This window comes from Colossoma macropomum, unplaced genomic scaffold (assembly GCF_904425465.1).
Source record: "Colossoma macropomum unplaced genomic scaffold, Colossoma_macropomum, whole genome shotgun sequence".
Lineage (NCBI taxonomy): Eukaryota > Metazoa > Chordata > Actinopteri > Characiformes > Serrasalmidae > Colossoma > Colossoma macropomum.
Window position 1 is genome coordinate 35,462,933 of NW_023494805.1, and position 16,937 is coordinate 35,479,869.

The 16,937-nt window shown below is 38.6% G+C and overlaps 1 protein-coding gene across 2 annotated transcripts; it reads left to right on the forward strand.

Moving 5' to 3' along the window:
• The first annotated feature begins 413 nt into the window (after positions 1-413).
• On the forward strand, positions 414-15,134 carry abcf2b (ATP-binding cassette, sub-family F (GCN20), member 2b). 2 transcript variants are annotated; one of them, XM_036596139.1, is made up of 16 exons: positions 415-584; positions 735-779; positions 2,431-2,609; positions 3,168-3,380; positions 4,375-4,557; positions 6,392-6,563; positions 6,764-6,859; positions 7,795-7,897; positions 9,461-9,556; positions 10,186-10,305; positions 10,784-10,873; positions 11,306-11,416; positions 11,563-11,625; positions 11,804-11,932; positions 12,877-13,080; positions 13,191-15,134. In XM_036596139.1, exons 3-16 carry the CDS (start codon positions 2,462-2,464, stop codon positions 13,305-13,307), a joined length of 1,845 nt encoding a protein of 614 aa, XP_036452032.1. In that variant the 5' UTR covers positions 415-584; positions 735-779; positions 2,431-2,461; the 3' UTR covers positions 13,308-15,134. The 2 variants fall into 2 exon arrangements, with proteins under 2 accessions (XP_036452031.1, XP_036452032.1); XM_036596138.1 differs by lacking the exon at positions 735-779 and having other exon boundaries at positions 414-584.
• The last annotated feature ends 1,803 nt before the right edge of the window (positions 15,135-16,937 follow it).

A 16,937-nucleotide genomic window follows, 5' to 3' on the forward strand; every position in this document is an offset into this window, starting at 1 on the left:
TTTCCACCATTAAAATATGTTTTAGACCAAAAGCTTTATCACAAAACTACATCAGGCATCAGGCAGTGTACTCATAACCATTTCATGTAAAAACTTTCTGTGAGGAAGCTTTTAGAGGTGGACGTCTGGTTCCTATCACCACCACTGTGAACATTTCTGACTCTTTAAGTTTCTCTATAACAGAGCATCTCAAATCAAACCACTCTGAATGACTTTGCTCACATGTTAAACATTTATTACGCAGAAATTTGGGAAAATCGGTGGAGTACCTCTTTAAGTGACAGGATAAAGTGACTGAATAAACCTGACAGACTGGTGTTGTATTATTGTGATTTAGTTCAGCAGCATTACAGTTGCGTGGCTGTCGCATGGAGGAATCGGTCCCGCCCATGGGTGGGCGTGGTCTCTATTCTCTCTGCCCAGACCCAAACGCGGGGCTCCAACAGTGGCCAAGTAAGGAGAATAGAGCCGGGTTCTTTAACACGGGCGCGGACTACCACATTCAGAGTCAATTAAGGAAAGTAGAGCTGGGTCTCTGTAACAGCTTTATAAACTGTCACTCACATCAGTTATCGCTCAACAAGGTAAGTAGAGCCGGGTCTCTATGCTTATGACTTACTTTATAAACTCACCAGTTGACAGCACTAGCTTAAGTGTTTCACGCTTCACGTGTCCGCGTTAGTCTCTTTTTGTATTTCTCTCTCTCTCTCTCTCTCTGCTGTCTCTGCTGTCAGCTGGTTCTCACATGCTGCCGCTGCTGATGGTAATAGTGTGAGGGGGTAAGAAAACATACTGGGTTTTCTGTTTATAATCTTATTTTATGCACGTTAACTTAGCTGTGACTCTAACCCCGTCTTGTCTGTAGTGTTGTTTGAAAACTAAATTCACTGTTCTTCGTAATAAAGTCCTAATATCCGTAGGCCGGTTAGCTAAGCTAACGTTAGCATGTCGGCCGGTTAGCCAAAGCGCCGGTACAGACATGCCGCAGATAGCTGGCTAAATAACTTACATTCTGCAGTAACTTATTGTTTCAGACAGATTTTCTAGAAATAAATGTTATAAAACGACCCATAAGGGTCGGTGTCATGTCTCCACAAAGGGTAAAACGAGCTGCTGTAGTTAATGAGTGGTGGCTAAGACCGTTAGCTGCCCGTGTTGAGTGTAAGTGTAGCTGCAGTAGGCCCGTTTCAGGCTGCTCACGGTAACCTACATGTCAGACTGCTGCGCCACAGAGAAGCCTCTCTCCGTACAAACTGCTCTGCTCAAGGGTTTCCCTCCGTCCTAAATTACCTCTGTTAATACAGAAATAAACTTGAAGATGACAACTGACAGCTAACACATTCCTTTCGTCAGTATCAGCGAGCTGTTAAACTGTTATAAAACAGACAGTTTGGAAAGTTTGGAATCAGTGTTTTCACTATGAAATCCAGTGTGGCTGCAGATTGGCGTATAAGGTGATGCTAATAAACTAGTCCATACAATTTGACAGGTTTTACATAATTATTAGGACACTAGGAAGTTGTGCATAAGAATAAGATCATTTTTGAGGAGCTGTAGAAGATTGTAAAATGACTGAAAAGGCTGTACATCACTGATCATTTTTAATAAAGTTATCCAGAATTCATCATATTTTAAAAGTAGCAGCATATTTTAAAATCTCAAGGCAGATTACAAATGAATGTATAGATAATTACAGTACATTATTTATCAGTGTATTCACTTCTTGTTCAACACAATCATGAAATATTGAATCAAATTTCAAAATAGTCTGTAATGTTTAAATCTACATTTTGTTATTATTGTACATAAAAAAACATTATACAACAATTAAAATTATTGCTTTGAATTTACTTGATTCAAATGTGGTCCCACACAAATGAAATAGGTAAAATCAACACAATTACTGTCATTTATTTTACTTACGTTTGGCAAGAATGGTACTGATATGCGTTTTATTCATGTGGAACTGATGTACACATTTGAATCAAGTAAATTCAAAGCTGCACTTTTTTCATTTCACATTTTCATTTAGTCCTTCAGAGTACGTGTTACAAATTTCAAAGACCATGATTCTTTTTTTTTTGCCCACATATGTGGTTGCCTCATAGTTTATTTATTTTTTTAACAATTCATATCAGTGTAAACTTGAACTGTTGACTGTGCTAATGAACCTTTGTGGAAGGACTGGTACGATTTGATCCAGTATTTTCACCCCTGGTTTATTGCCACATCTTGGCAAAGTTTCAGTTTGCTAAATGATAAGCAAGCTTTCCTCTGTTAACAGTAGAGCAACAGGAATATCTGAGATCCTGCTCATTTTGCTGAGTATTGTATTTGTATGTAAGAATGCAGACCACTGCTAAAATTACGACAATTACTGTGACCTTTGCAGTTATAATGATAACGGTTAACACACAGTATACTGTGTAGCCCTTCCCCTAGGTTGCTGTGCTCTGTGGCCATGCCCTCAGACCTTGCTAAGAAGAAGGCCGCAAAGAAGAAGGAGGCAGCCAAAGCTCGTCAGCGTGTCAAAAAGCATGAGGAGCTGAGCGTGGAGGCAGAGCAACCAGAGGAAAACGGAGTGGTTCCAAATGGGGAAGCAAACGAAGGTGTGTTTTGTTCATCTACTCAAACTCGGATAAAAATACTAACAGTGAAAGACACAGCAGCTTCATTAATGCAAAACTTAATAGTGTAACTACACAGTAACTACACTTGAGATGAGTTTTCTCCCTAAAAAGGTAATGTTAATGATTTTGCTGTGTACTCTCATTTCTTATCGCATGCAAGATGACTGGAAGTTAGTGGGCTATTCATACACCTTGGAGACGTTGTTATTCTAAGCTACAGGGGGTGGAAAAAATAACAGAAACGCCAAATGATATATTTATATCAAGTACCAAATAAGGAGTAGGATCCAAAGAAGATCCCTCTCCTGGTCCAGCCCTTCTTGGAATGCAAAATCTTTATCCTTCAAAAAGAAATTCTCCAGATATACCTCCAATTCTGGGCTCTGGAATTGATCATAATGGTTCAGTGATACTTACTATTTACTATCTCTGCCATGCAGTTGAACCATTTTGTGGATGTTTTACAGGGTACTACTGTTTGCATCTGTTTGTTCTTTTCTCTCTTATCCATCCCTCTTCTTGTTGCACTCTCTGCAGATGTTACTGCCTTGGCTAAAGAGCTGGATGAGTTTGAGTTGCGTAAGATGGAAGCTCGAGCAGTCACAGGCGTCTTGGCATCCCACCCAAACAGTACAGATGTTCACATCAGCAGTCTTTCACTTACGTTCCATGGCCAGGAGCTGCTGAGTGACACAAGCCTGGAGTTAAACTCGGGCAGACGCTACGGTCTTATTGGCCTCAATGGCACAGGTATGGCAGCCACTGTGCCTTATACTGTTGTAGTAGATACTGAAACTAGATAAAATTTGCAAGCGCCATAGTCTGAGTATGTTAAAAGAATTTTCCATTTTACTACCAAATCTCTGTCAGCCACAACTGTGTCATACCATCAGTTACCACAGACAATAGTTTCATAAATTATAAATAAAGTTTATATAAATAATACAGATTTACAGCTTAAAGGGCCCATATCATGGAAAACTGAATTTCTCTTGCTCTGGAATAAAGGAGTTTGAAATAATATGTAAACATTGTGCTGCAAAAACAGTCAGTTTTGAATTCCTTGTTTCTGTGAAACTAATTTACCTATATCCTCCTATTCAGTCTATACAGCAATTTAGCCCCATTAAAAGAGGCACAATACAGGGCAGCCTGTCAAAACAGAGCTCATTTACCTGTATCAGTCTTAAAAACCTAGTAACAAAAGCCTTTTAAATTTTAGAATTAAACAGCCTTAGAAGATTGTAAAATGAATTATGACTATTGTTGGTACATAAACCCACACAAATGTCATAAGTGGAAATAAAATGCAAGAAAAAGTAGGATATGAGTCCTTTAATGTACAAAGGCCTTTGAGTGAAGGATTCATGAATGTGTTCTACAAAAATAAATGTCTCATATAATTTTTTGCTGATGGAATTCAGCACCAGGCCAGTGTTTTTCATACATTCGTGCGCACATTTTGATTCACTTATCTTTCTTCATGGAAAAGTACAGAGAAACTTACTGGAATTATTGTCCATGGTAATTGACCACACACTACAAATAGAGATTAGGCTGAAAATACTAACAGACCCTGCTGCCTCAATAAGGCTACTGTAAATTAGGTAATAAAGATCTTTATGATGTATTGTGCTCCTGACAACCTGATGCTTAAAACAATAGACTTTTGAGCTAAAGGGATTGACAGCAGTTTGATAGCTATGGACAACATTTATCAGTCTCTTTATGACAATTTTGGCAGGAAAATCCATGCTCCTGTCTGCTATTGCCCATCGAGAGGTTCCCATCCCAGAGCACATAGACATCTATCATCTGACACGTGAGATGGCTCCCAGTGAGAAGACAGCATTGCAGTGTGTCATGGAGGTTGACGAGAAGAGGATCGAACTGGAGAAGGAAGCAGAGAGACTAGCCCACGAGGACTGTGAGTTACACATTCAATCAGATTTGGTCAAAACTGGAACAAAATAAGATGCAATTTTTGGCTGCAAATAGAAAAAATTAACAAAGTGCTATAGTGATATGTAACCAGAGTGTTTTTATGGTTCATCATATCCACAGAACATATCACAGAACACAGTGTAGTCAATCAACCAAGGCATATTGGGAGTCCAGATTTTGCTTTTTTAGTATAAAACTGAAGCTATGAGGCTAATGTCGCTAACAAATACTAGAACTGAGTAGTCATTTGGATGGCCCCATATTTATTCTGTAAAAATGCATCCCCAAAAACTTCTCTCAACCCGCTCAAATTGCTTCTAGGTCATGCAGATTTGCTGATATTTCCAAAAAAGTTTGGACCCTGTGGAAATAAATAAATTTAAATAAAACCATAATGCAATGATTTGCATTGAAAGTGAGACATTTTACCATTTCATGAAAAATATTAACTCATTTAGAACTTGATGGCAGCAACATATCTCAAAAAAGTTGGGACAGGGGCAACAAAAGGCTGGAAAAGTAAGTGTTACTAATAAAAAACACAGCTGGAGGAGAAATTTGCACCTAACTCACATGACTGGGTATAAAAAGAGTATTTTAGAGAGGCAGAGTCTCTCAGAAGCAAAGATCGGTAGAGGTTCACCAGTCTGCAAAAAACAATTTCAGAAAAATGTTCCTCAACTTAAAATTGCGAAGACTCTGGATATCCCACCATCTACAGTACATAATATCATCAAAAGATTCAGAGAACCTGGAGAAATCCCTGTACGCAAAGGACAAAGCCGACGGTCAATATTGGATGCTCGTGATCTTCGGGCCCTCAGGCGGCACTGCATTGAAGACATGCATGGTTCTGTACTGGAAATCATTGCATGGGCTCAGGAACACTTCCAGAAATAATTGTCTTGAACACAGTTCGCCGTGCAATCCAGAAATGCAAGTTAAAGTGCTGGAACACTGCCGTCTTCTGGACTGAGGAAATGGACTGAGGCAAAATGGAAAACTTCTGTAGTCAGATGAATCAAAATTTTAAATTCTTTCTGGAAACCACAGATGCCATGTCCTGTGGACTCAAGAGGAGAAGGACCATCCAGCTTGTTATCAGCGCACAGTTTAAAAGCCTGCATCTCTGATGGTCTGGGGTTGCATTAGTGCCTATGGCTTGGGCAGCTTACACATCTGGAAAGGCTCTATCAATGTTGAACAGTATACAGAGGTTTTAGAACAACATATGCTCCCATCCAGACAGCGTCTCTTTCAGGGAAGGCCTTGTATATTTCAGCAAGACAATGCTAAACCACATACTGCATCCATCAATACAGCATGGCTTTGCAGAGGAAGAGCATTTGAAGCATCAGGAAACGAAAAAAAAATCCAGCAAAGAATACCCAGGACTGTTGAGCAGCTAGAATCCTACAAGACAAGAATGGGACAACATTCCTGTCCCAAAATTCAGCAATTGGTCTCCTCACTTCCCTGAGGTTTACAGTCTGTTGTTAAAAGAAGAGGGGATGCTACACAATAGTAGACATGGCCCTGTCCCAACTTTTTTGAGATGCGTTGCTGCCAAAACAAGTTAATATTTTTCATGAAATGAAACTCACTTTCAACATCTGATCTGTGTTCTGTGTTCTACTGTAAATAAAATATGGGTCTATGAGATTTGCTGATCATTGCGTTCTGTTTTTATTTACATTTATTTACATTTTACACAGCGTCACAACTTTTTTGGAATTAGGGTTGTTGTTTACAGCAGAGTATGGAAAAAAATAAACCTAATAAACAAATTGAATCCTGTGCTCCTCTCCTTCCTGTAGCAGAGTGTGAGAAACTGATGGAGATTTATGAGCGTTTGGAGGAACTGGACGCAGACAAAGCTGAAGTTCGAGCCTCGCGGATTCTGTTCGGTTTGGGCTTCACTCCAGCCATGCAGCGCAAAAAGCTAAAAGACTTCAGTGGTGGCTGGAGAATGCGCGTCTCGCTGGCCAGGTAAAACATCATCAAAATTTGGGAAAAAATTGTGTGTGATTGATTTGGAAAAGTATGAGAGAAAGAAAAAGACATTTATTTATCTCTTTTAAAAACACCTAAACACACATATTTATCATAGTTTGTATCTGGTATTTACTTCTATCTCTTTTGCTTTTTCTTTCCCACTCCTTGTCTTTTTGTGTTCTCCACACTCTTAGAGCTCTGTTTATTAAGCCCTTCATGTTGCTGCTGGATGAGCCCACCAACCACCTTGACCTGGATGCCTGTGTGTGGCTGGAAGAAGAGCTGAAATCGTATGTGCTGCATTTCTGCCACTCACTACATCTCTAAATTAAAAACTCTCTTTTGAATGATTTGAGTATTTGTTCAGTACATTGGTTCTTGATTTAGTATTCGTAAGCTTTGCATTTACATTTACATTTACATTTACATTTACATCATTTAGCAGACGCTCTTATCCAGAGTGACTTACAAAAAGTGCTTTGTCTATCCAGAGAAAGTATCTTCGCTAGTTACCGATAGGTTAGAGAGAAAGCCAGTCCTGAGCTCAGATACTGCTAGAATCAGAAAGTCATTGACACCTAGAGAAAAAGGAACAGAGTTAAACACAGAACAGTGCAATACAATACAATATGTAAGTGCTGTACAGTACATTACAATCAATACTTAATTCAGTGCTCATTTAAGTGCTGTATAAACAGATGTGTCTTCAGTCTGCGTTTAAAGACAGCGAGAGACTCTGCTGTACGGACAGCCAGTGGAAGTTCGTTCCACCACCTGGGTGCCAGCACAGAGAACAGTCTTTGCCATTTGTCACGCTTTCCATGTGGCCATTTAAACATAAAAAGTACAGGTGCCTAAGAAATAATGGGAGCACTTTAACAGGAATCCAATATGTGTCACCTACGATCCTAAAAAAGGATTGATTTTACTGCCGCATTTAAAAGTAAATAGCAGCCCAGGATGTTTCGCTAAATCTTACCTGCTGAGCGAGCGGAAATCTCAGTCTGTATTTTTTGAGGTGGAGGTGAGGGGTCCATTTTAAAAAAAAGTTTTTAGGGGCCCAGCAATGTTATCTATGAAATTGGACACTGATTGGCTACATTTGGGATAAGGAAAAATTGTGTACATTTGTGTTGAGCCATTTCTTCAAGGTTGAATGCCAGTAGCCTGTATGTTAACATTGTTGTCAGTGTTTTATTCTAATGGCCCTTTTCCTCCGTGCTAGGTTCAAGCGAATTCTTGTACTCATCTCGCACTCCCAAGACTTCTTGAACGGCGTTTGCACCAACATCATCCATCTGCACCACAGGAAACTCAAATACTACACTGTGAGTAATTTCACATGCACTTGTAGAAGGTGAATGAGGGGTGGAGGATATGGCAAACATATAACATCATGATACTTCAACACTTATTATAATGCAGTATTATTTTTTTTCTGAGGTTGTAAAGTAACAGTAAGAAAAGTGCCACTTTTAAAAATACTATCAAAAACATGAATACAATGGTCTTTAACAGGGATCTCATCTTTCAACATTTCATAGAATTTAGTTGTGTTGCAGTAATACTAATTAAACAGGACTAATTATCTTTGTAATGAATCATTTTGTTAATGTTTTTTTTGTAATTGATTGTAACGATAAATGCCAGCATAATGTCCACCCCTAGTGAATATAGACACCGCTCTTGAAGGTCTACTAACCTGCTCAGCTTCTCCTTTGAACTTGAATGTAAAACACATATTATTGTTCTGTTAACTTACTATTAGAAGTTCAATGAACTCAAAATTTTAAGGCAACCAGGTTACTTACTTTTTTAAGCTAAAACCTTGCATCATTTTTTACAGTGTATCTGCATTTAATTAACTGAATTAGTGATGCTTCAGAATTAAAATTCTTGGCCTGAAAAAACAAATCTGAAAACTGAAAAAAACTGACAAATAGAAACGGTTTACATAAAAATGTTACAGCATGTAGGCTACAGAATATGCCACAAAGAGAACTGTTGGTCATCCAAGGAAATGAATCCCATTATTTTAATAATATGTTTAGGAAGAACCTACCCCCAACACTAGAGCTGCATATATGATTAATATGTGTTGGAGATACTCTGCACTGCAGAAGATCTCCTGGAGAAGGAGAGGATAGTGCTCTTTGCAGTAGTACCATTTACAGCTGTTTTACTACCACAAGTTAAAAAAGTAGTTGAAAAGTTCTGTTGCACAGTGTTAATTTTTTGTCTCCACAAGAATAGCACCCCTCAGTCAGTAGGATTATCTTATCATTTCTCTTTTACTTTCTTCTGGCTTCTTGTCTATGTTTAGAAGGACTGAAACATGATGCTTCTGTGAATCTAATCTGAAACTTTGAAGCCAGAACCTTATTATTTTGCATTTCCAAGTGTATTAACTTACTAGTGCTGTCTGGAGAAACAATGTCACTCAGTGTCCCTCAACATTAAAGTCCTAAAAGAGCCTGTGCTTCCTGTGTCCTGCTTTTTGCTCTTCAAACATACATACATATATACATCTTCCAACCGCTTATCCTTCTGGGTCGCGGTGGGGTGCTGGAGCCCATGCCAGCTGTCATTGGACGGAAGGCAGGATACACCCTGGACAGGTCGCCAGTCCATCGCAGGGCACTCTTCAAACAATATTATATTATCATTTCAGGTCACAAGACTGCAGTCATTATATACTCTGCTCTCTGTTAATCATTTCGGAGAGCACACTAGGTTGGGCACTGTATCATTAAGTGCAGTGATTTCAAATAGGAACAGCTTGATTGTCGCTATTCATTTTGCCTAAAACTAAAGTAACAAAAAGAAAGTGAAAGGACTGTGCCTTCTTCTGTCTACTGTGCACTGACAGATGGGTCTGTTTTTGATTGAAGGGTAATTATGACCAGTATGTGAAGACAAGGGAGGAGCTTGAGGAGAACCAGATGAAACGCTACAACTGGGAGCAGGACCAGATAGCACACATGAAGGTAAAACACTGCAACCCGGTGGACATGCTTGGAACTGCCTCATAGTGCTCTGTGAATGTAAAAAAAGATCCGATCATTCTGTTCCTTTAAGATTTTCTGATAGTGGTCTTCTCTGTCTTACTCTAAATCAGGGGTGGTGAACTGTGGTCCTGGAAAGCTGGTGTCCAGCAGTTTGGTGATTTTCCCAAATGCTCTAAACACATCTACTCTACCTAGCCGAGTTGAATGTGTTAAATAGGAGAGTTGCTGAACTCTGGCCCTCTAGGACTGCAGTTTGCCTCCCCTGCTCTAAATCACAGGACTCTGGTCCTGGTGTACATTCTGGTCCTGATCTAGCACACCCACTTCAGCTCAGGAAGGGCTTGTAAATTAGCTGATTAGTAGGATGAGCTGTGAGCCTTCTCCAAACAACATATATGACGAAACCAATTTTTGAAAGTGGCCTATAATGCATTTTTAAGTGGATCCCTTCAATTGTGTCTTTCCCTTTATAATACTATTTCATCTCTTATTTATGTTTTCGGGAGTATATTTACTTTAATTGCGACCAGTATGTCAAACAATAATTCTCACATTCTTTATTAAACAGTGAAATGAACTTTTTTCTGTGTCTCTCTTTCTCCATATAGAACTATATTGCTCGATTTGGTCACGGTTCAGCTAAGCTTGCCCGCCAGGCTCAGAGCAAAGAGAAGACGCTGCAGAAGATGGTGGCCTCAGGCTTGACTTCCCGTGTAGTCAGCGATAAGGTCTAGCACGCACAAATTCAGACAGTCACTCACTCTAGTCATGGTGGAACTTCTTGTCACGTATCTTGTGTACCAGTAGCCATTACCCAATATGTGATGTTGAAACAGAGCGATGTTTGATAAATTACTTTGCCATAGATGCCTTAAGCATTTTTTTTGTGTAACTACATTGAAGTCAGGGCAGAAAGTCTTGATCAGTGCTGTTTATTTTGTCACATTAGAAAAAGAATTGGAAAAAACTGGATGTTTGGCCATCTAGTTCTCCAATGTAAGACAAGGCCTCTTTTATAAACTTGAAATATATCTCCTTTTACATGTGAAGGAGCTGTTTGACTTTTGCACAGTACTGTTTATTTTATTGATGTAGGAATGATATACACATGTGGATTAAGTACACTCATAGCTTTTTCTGTGTATTTTTGTCATAAGATTGCTTTTTTTTTTTTTAATCCAGAGCTTCTGTTCTTCCCTTTTCCAGACTCTGTCGTTTTATTTTCCTCCCTGTGGGAACATCCCCCCTCCTGTCATCATGGTGCAGAATGTTTGTTTCAGATATTCTGAGGACACGGTATGTATGAAGCCCAGCACAAAATTGTCAGCTAACTAACCGACTCAGATTTTTTTTTAAACATATAACTTATGATTACAAAGCAGTCCAATAAACCACTATGATACACATTTATAGAAGTATATCAGTAGGAAAATTAAAATGACACAATTATTACATAATCATATTAAGCATAAATATGTAGTTCATTTTCCATGGTAAATGTAAGTGCAAACATGCAAATACATTGCCATTTTACATATTACATTTTCATTTGAATTTTGCTACTGATATGCTTCTGTACACAGAGCTATAGTCCTGATATGTTTGTATATTTCATGGTGCTAATATTTTTACAGTGCTATTATGTGCATGCATGCGTGTATATACATTATTTGTATATACACGCATGTAATAACAACTAACTTACATTACATTGTTTTTTTGTGAAAGCCATATATTTATAAGAACTTGGAGTTTGGCATTGACCTGGACACACGAGTGGCTCTAGTGGGGCCCAATGGAGCTGGGAAGTCCACACTACTGAAGTTGCTGATGGGAGAGGTCAGTTAGGGGTGACATTATTTCATTAATAAATAAATGTTATTTAGGCAGTTTTATTTACTTCACGTTGATTGTCATGTGTATATAATATACTTAAACCTACATTCTTTCGGCTTTTTGTTCTTTTTCTTTCTCTTTTTTCCTAGCTCCTCCCAACTGACGGTATGATCAGAAAGCATTCACATGTGAAGATTGGCAGGTATCACCAGGTGAGCCATATAATAAACCACTGAGTGTTTTTATAACTGAGATTTTATATGTTTGTGAAATGCTTGCTGAGATATTCCACAAAGACTTTAATGTAATATCTACGTTTCCGCTAATATTGTTTTCTTGAAATGTTCTGACTTCTGAGTCATTAAGTTTTCTATTGTTTGTGTCCTGCAGCATCTGACAGAACAGCTGGAATTAGATCTGTCGCCTCTTGAGTATATGATGAAATGCTACCCAGAGATCAAAGAGAAAGAAGAAATGAGAAAGATTATCGGACGCTATGGCCTTACGGGCAAACAACAGGTGTGTGAGTGAATTCGAGATGATTAATTATTATGTTTGCCACTGTTAAATCAGTTTAGGTGTCGTGAGTGTTAAAGCAATAGTTCGGCCAAAATTCTAATTTACACGTTTTTCACAGATATAATTCAGGCTTCCAGCTGGCAGTTGCTATTGTGTTGGCTAAGTGAGATACTTTTGCCCACTGTTTTACAGACCTCTCATTAAGTTCCAGAAAACATATAAACAAATCTAAACAAATCTATATGAGATTACCTGATGTGGTTTGAGGAAAGTGGGCAAGTGTATAATCATTTAGCCATGCACTTTGCACAGTGCTAACTTAGTATCTATCTATCTATCTATCTATCTATCTATCTATCTATCTATCTATCTATCTATCTCTATCTCTCTCTCTCTCTCTCTCTCTCTCTATATATATATATGTGTGTGTGTGTGTGTGTGTGTGTGTGTGTATGCTTTCTGATGCCTGAAAAATTGTTTTCTGAAAGTTTAGAAATAAAGTTTTAGCGTGAATGATGTTTTTTTTTTAAATACATTCATGGCAGACGGGTACATGCAGAGTGTTTTAGGCAAAGTAGTTCTCAAAGAAAACATAACTTGTTTCAGATTTATCCCTCTTTTATCATTACCAGCATTACATATAAAACTCACAGGAGTAACAGGTTCACTGGTGGTTTTGGACAGTAAATTAAATGACTATATTTGCTGTTGATGCCATGACCACTGGTTCTTATCACCACCATTGTAAAGAAATTAGAGTCAGTAAGTTTCGATACAATGAACCAAAGAAAAACTTTCTTTACATCATAACAACTGAATTATGCCCAAAAAAAACCCCATGTGGTGATTTCCCTTTGAAGCCCTTGATTGTAATTAGTTTTCAGCAATGTAAAGCTGTAACAAAAACAAATAAAATGTAATATGATACAACACTTCTCCTCCAGGTGAGTCCCATTAGGAACCTCTCAGATGGTCAGAAGTGCCGTGTTTGCTTTGCCTGGCTGGCCTGGCAGAACCCCCACATGCTGTTTCTGGATGAGCCGACTAATCACCTGGATATCGAGACAATCGATGCACTGGCTGATGCCATCAATGAGTTTGAGGGAGGGATGATGCTGGTCAGTCACGACTTCAGACTTATCCAGCAGGTATGGATTACTTTTGTGGATAGAATCTTCAAAGCTTTCAGCATTTAGCGATGGAATGATTGTCCAGATATTAAAAATGCTGAATGTAACTAGATTGCATTTTATTTCAGGTGGCTAAGGAGATCTGGGTGTGTGAGAAGCAGACCATCACAAAATGGAATGGGGACATTCTGGCATACAAAGAGCATTTGAAATCAAAAATCGATAAACAGACGCATGACGTTTAAAGCTCTAAAAACTGGACTCTTCCTTCTACATCATGGATAGATTATTTTCCCTCGCTCCTCTTATTATATGCATGTAATCTAAGGACTTCAAACAGCACTGTTTTTTGGACTTCCCCCAAAACGTTTGAGAGTGGATTGTAAATTGCATTCCAGTGCTCCAATGTCCAGTCATGACAGCTCAAAAATAGACTGCATACATCCTTTGGCCCTTCGACATGTGCATAATTCTACACAAATCAGCCAGAATCTAGCTATCAGTGTTGGTTATGTTTTTATTTAATATCATAAATGCAATTACATTGAATAAATCAGAAGTTTGGCCAACATGGTTGAAATGGTAAGGTCAAGAGTTCTATCTTGATACAGTTCAGTTGAAAAGGGATGCAGAAACGATTCAGAAAGCACATCGTGTTGTACAGGCTTGGTATGAATTCAGCTTTCTCAAATTAAATATCCGTTAAGTATCTTTACTGTTCCAGTCTACATAAGCAGACCTACTGCCATCTCCCATATGATCAATGCTCATCTTGCATATCTGTCAGCACTTGGGTAACATAGCAAAGCATAACCTTAAAGAGAAATTCCATTGACTTTTCCAAAATATATCATAATTAAATGGTTAAAATGTAAGCAAAGTCATTCAGAGTGGTTTGTTGAGAGATGCTCTGTTCTAGAGAATTTTCACAGTGGTGGTTTTAGGAACCAGACATCTCAAGAGTTAATGTCTCTAAATCCTACCTCACAGAAAGCTATTACATGAAATGGTCACATATATGCAGCTTGATGTCTTAAGACACACATGAATGGTGGAGATAAACATGGAGGGAGTTGTAGGGTGAAATATTGCCCAAAGAAATTAGTATTTTCTCAATTTATTACTATTTCACCACTTTCCCAGAGCTTTTAGAAATACAGTTTAGACCAAAAACACATCTTAAAACTCTCAGACATAAGGCAGCATCATTTCATGTAACAACTTTCTGTGAGGTTTCTGTGTTTTAATGGCATTAAGCAAATGTCTGGTTTCTGTCACCACCACTGGGAAAAAATCTGACTTGGTTTCTCTATAACAGCACATTTCATATCAAACCACTCTGAATAACTTAGTCTACATTACAGTTACTTAATTATGCAGAAATTTTGAAAGACTGATGGAAAGTCCTTAAAGAGTAACACTTCATTATAAGGTTAATTTCATAATGAAATAGACTTTACAAGCTGTCATTCATTATTGGTAACATTTGCATTGTTGGGTAAAATATTTCTTTAAATCTAGCTTTAACAGAATAGCACTACTATATCTGTTAACACTGTCAAATTATTTGGTCTTTTAACTTGCTTTAGGAACCAGGCTGCCTGAAAAAAATTTGTTCTATTAAACTTCACACAATAAGTTAACAGAATGTAAGACAGGTTATTGTTTTGTTAGCTTACTATTTGATATTAACAAAAATGTTAAGGCAGCCAGGTTGCTTAAAGTCAAAGCAGTGAAATTGTTTTTACAGCGTAGCAGACCAAAGATTCCCCACAGCAGCTCAGCTGGATTTTTAAAATATATCCATAAATAACAGGACAGAATATTTTGATATTCAACATATACATTTATGTTGTAGCTGATTTTCAGTGGGAGCACTGCACCATCAATAAACAGTCACCAGTTCACTGTCTAATAACAATCTTGTGGTGATCTTGGATGATGAGCTATGATTCAAAAACATAAAACAACACAGATTGTTAAGCACTAAAACCCCTGTTTACTGTTTTCATCATTTTCTTCTATTATTTATAGTTTTTGTGATGCTTTTAATAATAACTGGCAGAGAAAGAATGTTGTTGGTCTTTTCTGTGGAGAATTTTTTAAAATATTATTTTGTCATTTTCTTCAATTCGATTTGAGTTGGGTGGGACAAAATTTGGCGAAGGTCATGTCAGATCTGCCAAAGTACCAATCAGACTTATTACACCGTTGTTTGTAGCATAGCTAAATACTGCTTCTTGCATTAGCCTCCTGTCGCAGGAGTGATTAACTTAATTTATGAGAGCGTGATTAACTTAATTTATGATAGCGGCCCACCTTAACTGTAGGAATACTCTACCTACAGTTAACCCCCGAACATCAAGGCTAACAGTGTTTCCTCACACCTGTACTTTACGTGCAAGAAGGCACACAAGAAATTTCTCTGATGTCCGCAAATATGGCTGTGCCGACTCACAACGGGAACGTGTGCCCTTCTGAAGCACGACTCAGAATTTTTGGAGCGTTTATCTGGTAAATGCTTTTTCAGCGGCGTATTTTTGCTATTAAAATAAAAAAATTAAATATTTGAAACCATGTTGACAAGGCCTTTAAGATAAAGACTACATGCTCATATCTCACAAGCCCTTATGCTATCTCACTCTGTCATTCACTCCTTTTCTCTTATTTTGAATTGTGTAAGATCTATTTCTTTATATAATTTTGTCAGACGTTACAATTCAGAATTAAAATATTGCACAACATCCAGCTTTGCTGTGTCGTGAACACAGTTTATTTTTTGTCTTCCTTCTCCTTCCCTGTTTTTGATAAAACACATGCACATGCTCATCTACCATGTTTCTGCTCCTATTTAACAATTACACATTGTACATTCCTCTCCTGGTTCTTGGTGAAACAAAATTTCAGGCCAGTAGTAAATCACAGTCAAAGAGTTACAGTTTTTTTTTGTCTGCTGCATGACAATGAGGCTTCCTCAGTCACTTTCCACAGGGCTCACTTAACCACTTACTGAATTCATCTAAAGTCATAAAACGTACACGTTTTCATGCTGTGTTCATGAAATAAACATCTACTTTCTTATAACAGATTTGAAATGGAACCTTTTTTTTTTCAATTTTTACCCGATTTTCTCCCCAATTTAGTCGTCTCCAATTCCACCCGCTGGTTAGGACTCCCCCAATCACACACGACGCTATCAACGCTAGGAGGGTGAAGGCTAACACAGGCTTCCTCCGAGACCTGTGAAACCAGCCACCGCTTCTTTTCGAGCTGCCGCTCACGCGACGTCATTGGACATCTGAGCGCGCTCGGAGGAAAGCGCCAACCGCCAGTTCTGTTGTCTGCGCTGACTAAGTGATGGGGGGAGAAAGGCAGCCATCCCACCCACCCAGAGAGAGCGAGGCCAATTGTGCTCTCTCGGACTGATGGCTGTAGCATCACCAGGGACTCGCGATATCCTAATGATAGGGCCAACGCTTAGACGGTTGCGCCACTCGGGAGCCGAAATGGAAACTCTTGGTGTAGTTTAGTGGGTAACACCTCTGCACCCTACACTATAACAATAAGAGTCCTTGTGCAAGACTCTTGCACTGCTGCACCATTTTCCTCACCCAGCCAGGTTGCTCTTGGCGTGGTTGGGCCCATTTGGAAGGAGATAGGCGTAACGGGGTACTGTCTTCTCCGCCAGCCATCACAGAGTTTAAGTGCCACTCTTCACTGCTTGGTGGCGCTATACCAGTTCTAACATCAAATGTGGCGTCCTGGTGGAGAAGAACCAGAAGAGACCCTTATTTCTGCATCAGATACGCACGTCTATTGAATAAGACAGAAAAAGCCACTGAAAAACAGCTAGAATAGCGTGGATGGTCTCTTTT

What these genes read in the sequence shown, in the direction of transcription:
- abcf2b (XM_036596138.1), top strand. Translation starts at nt 2,462, where the DNA reads ATGCCCTCAGACCTTGCTAAGAAGAAGGCCGCAAAGAAGAAGGAGGCA. An exon ending in TGAAGTTGCTGATGGGAGAG is followed by an intron (nt 11,417 to 11,562) that starts GTCAGTTAGGGG and finishes CTTTTTTCCTAG; the next exon opens with CTCCTCCCAACTGACGGTAT. An exon ending in GCCTTACGGGCAAACAACAG is followed by an intron (nt 11,933 to 12,876) that starts GTGTGTGAGTGA and finishes CTTCTCCTCCAG; the next exon opens with GTGAGTCCCATTAGGAACCT.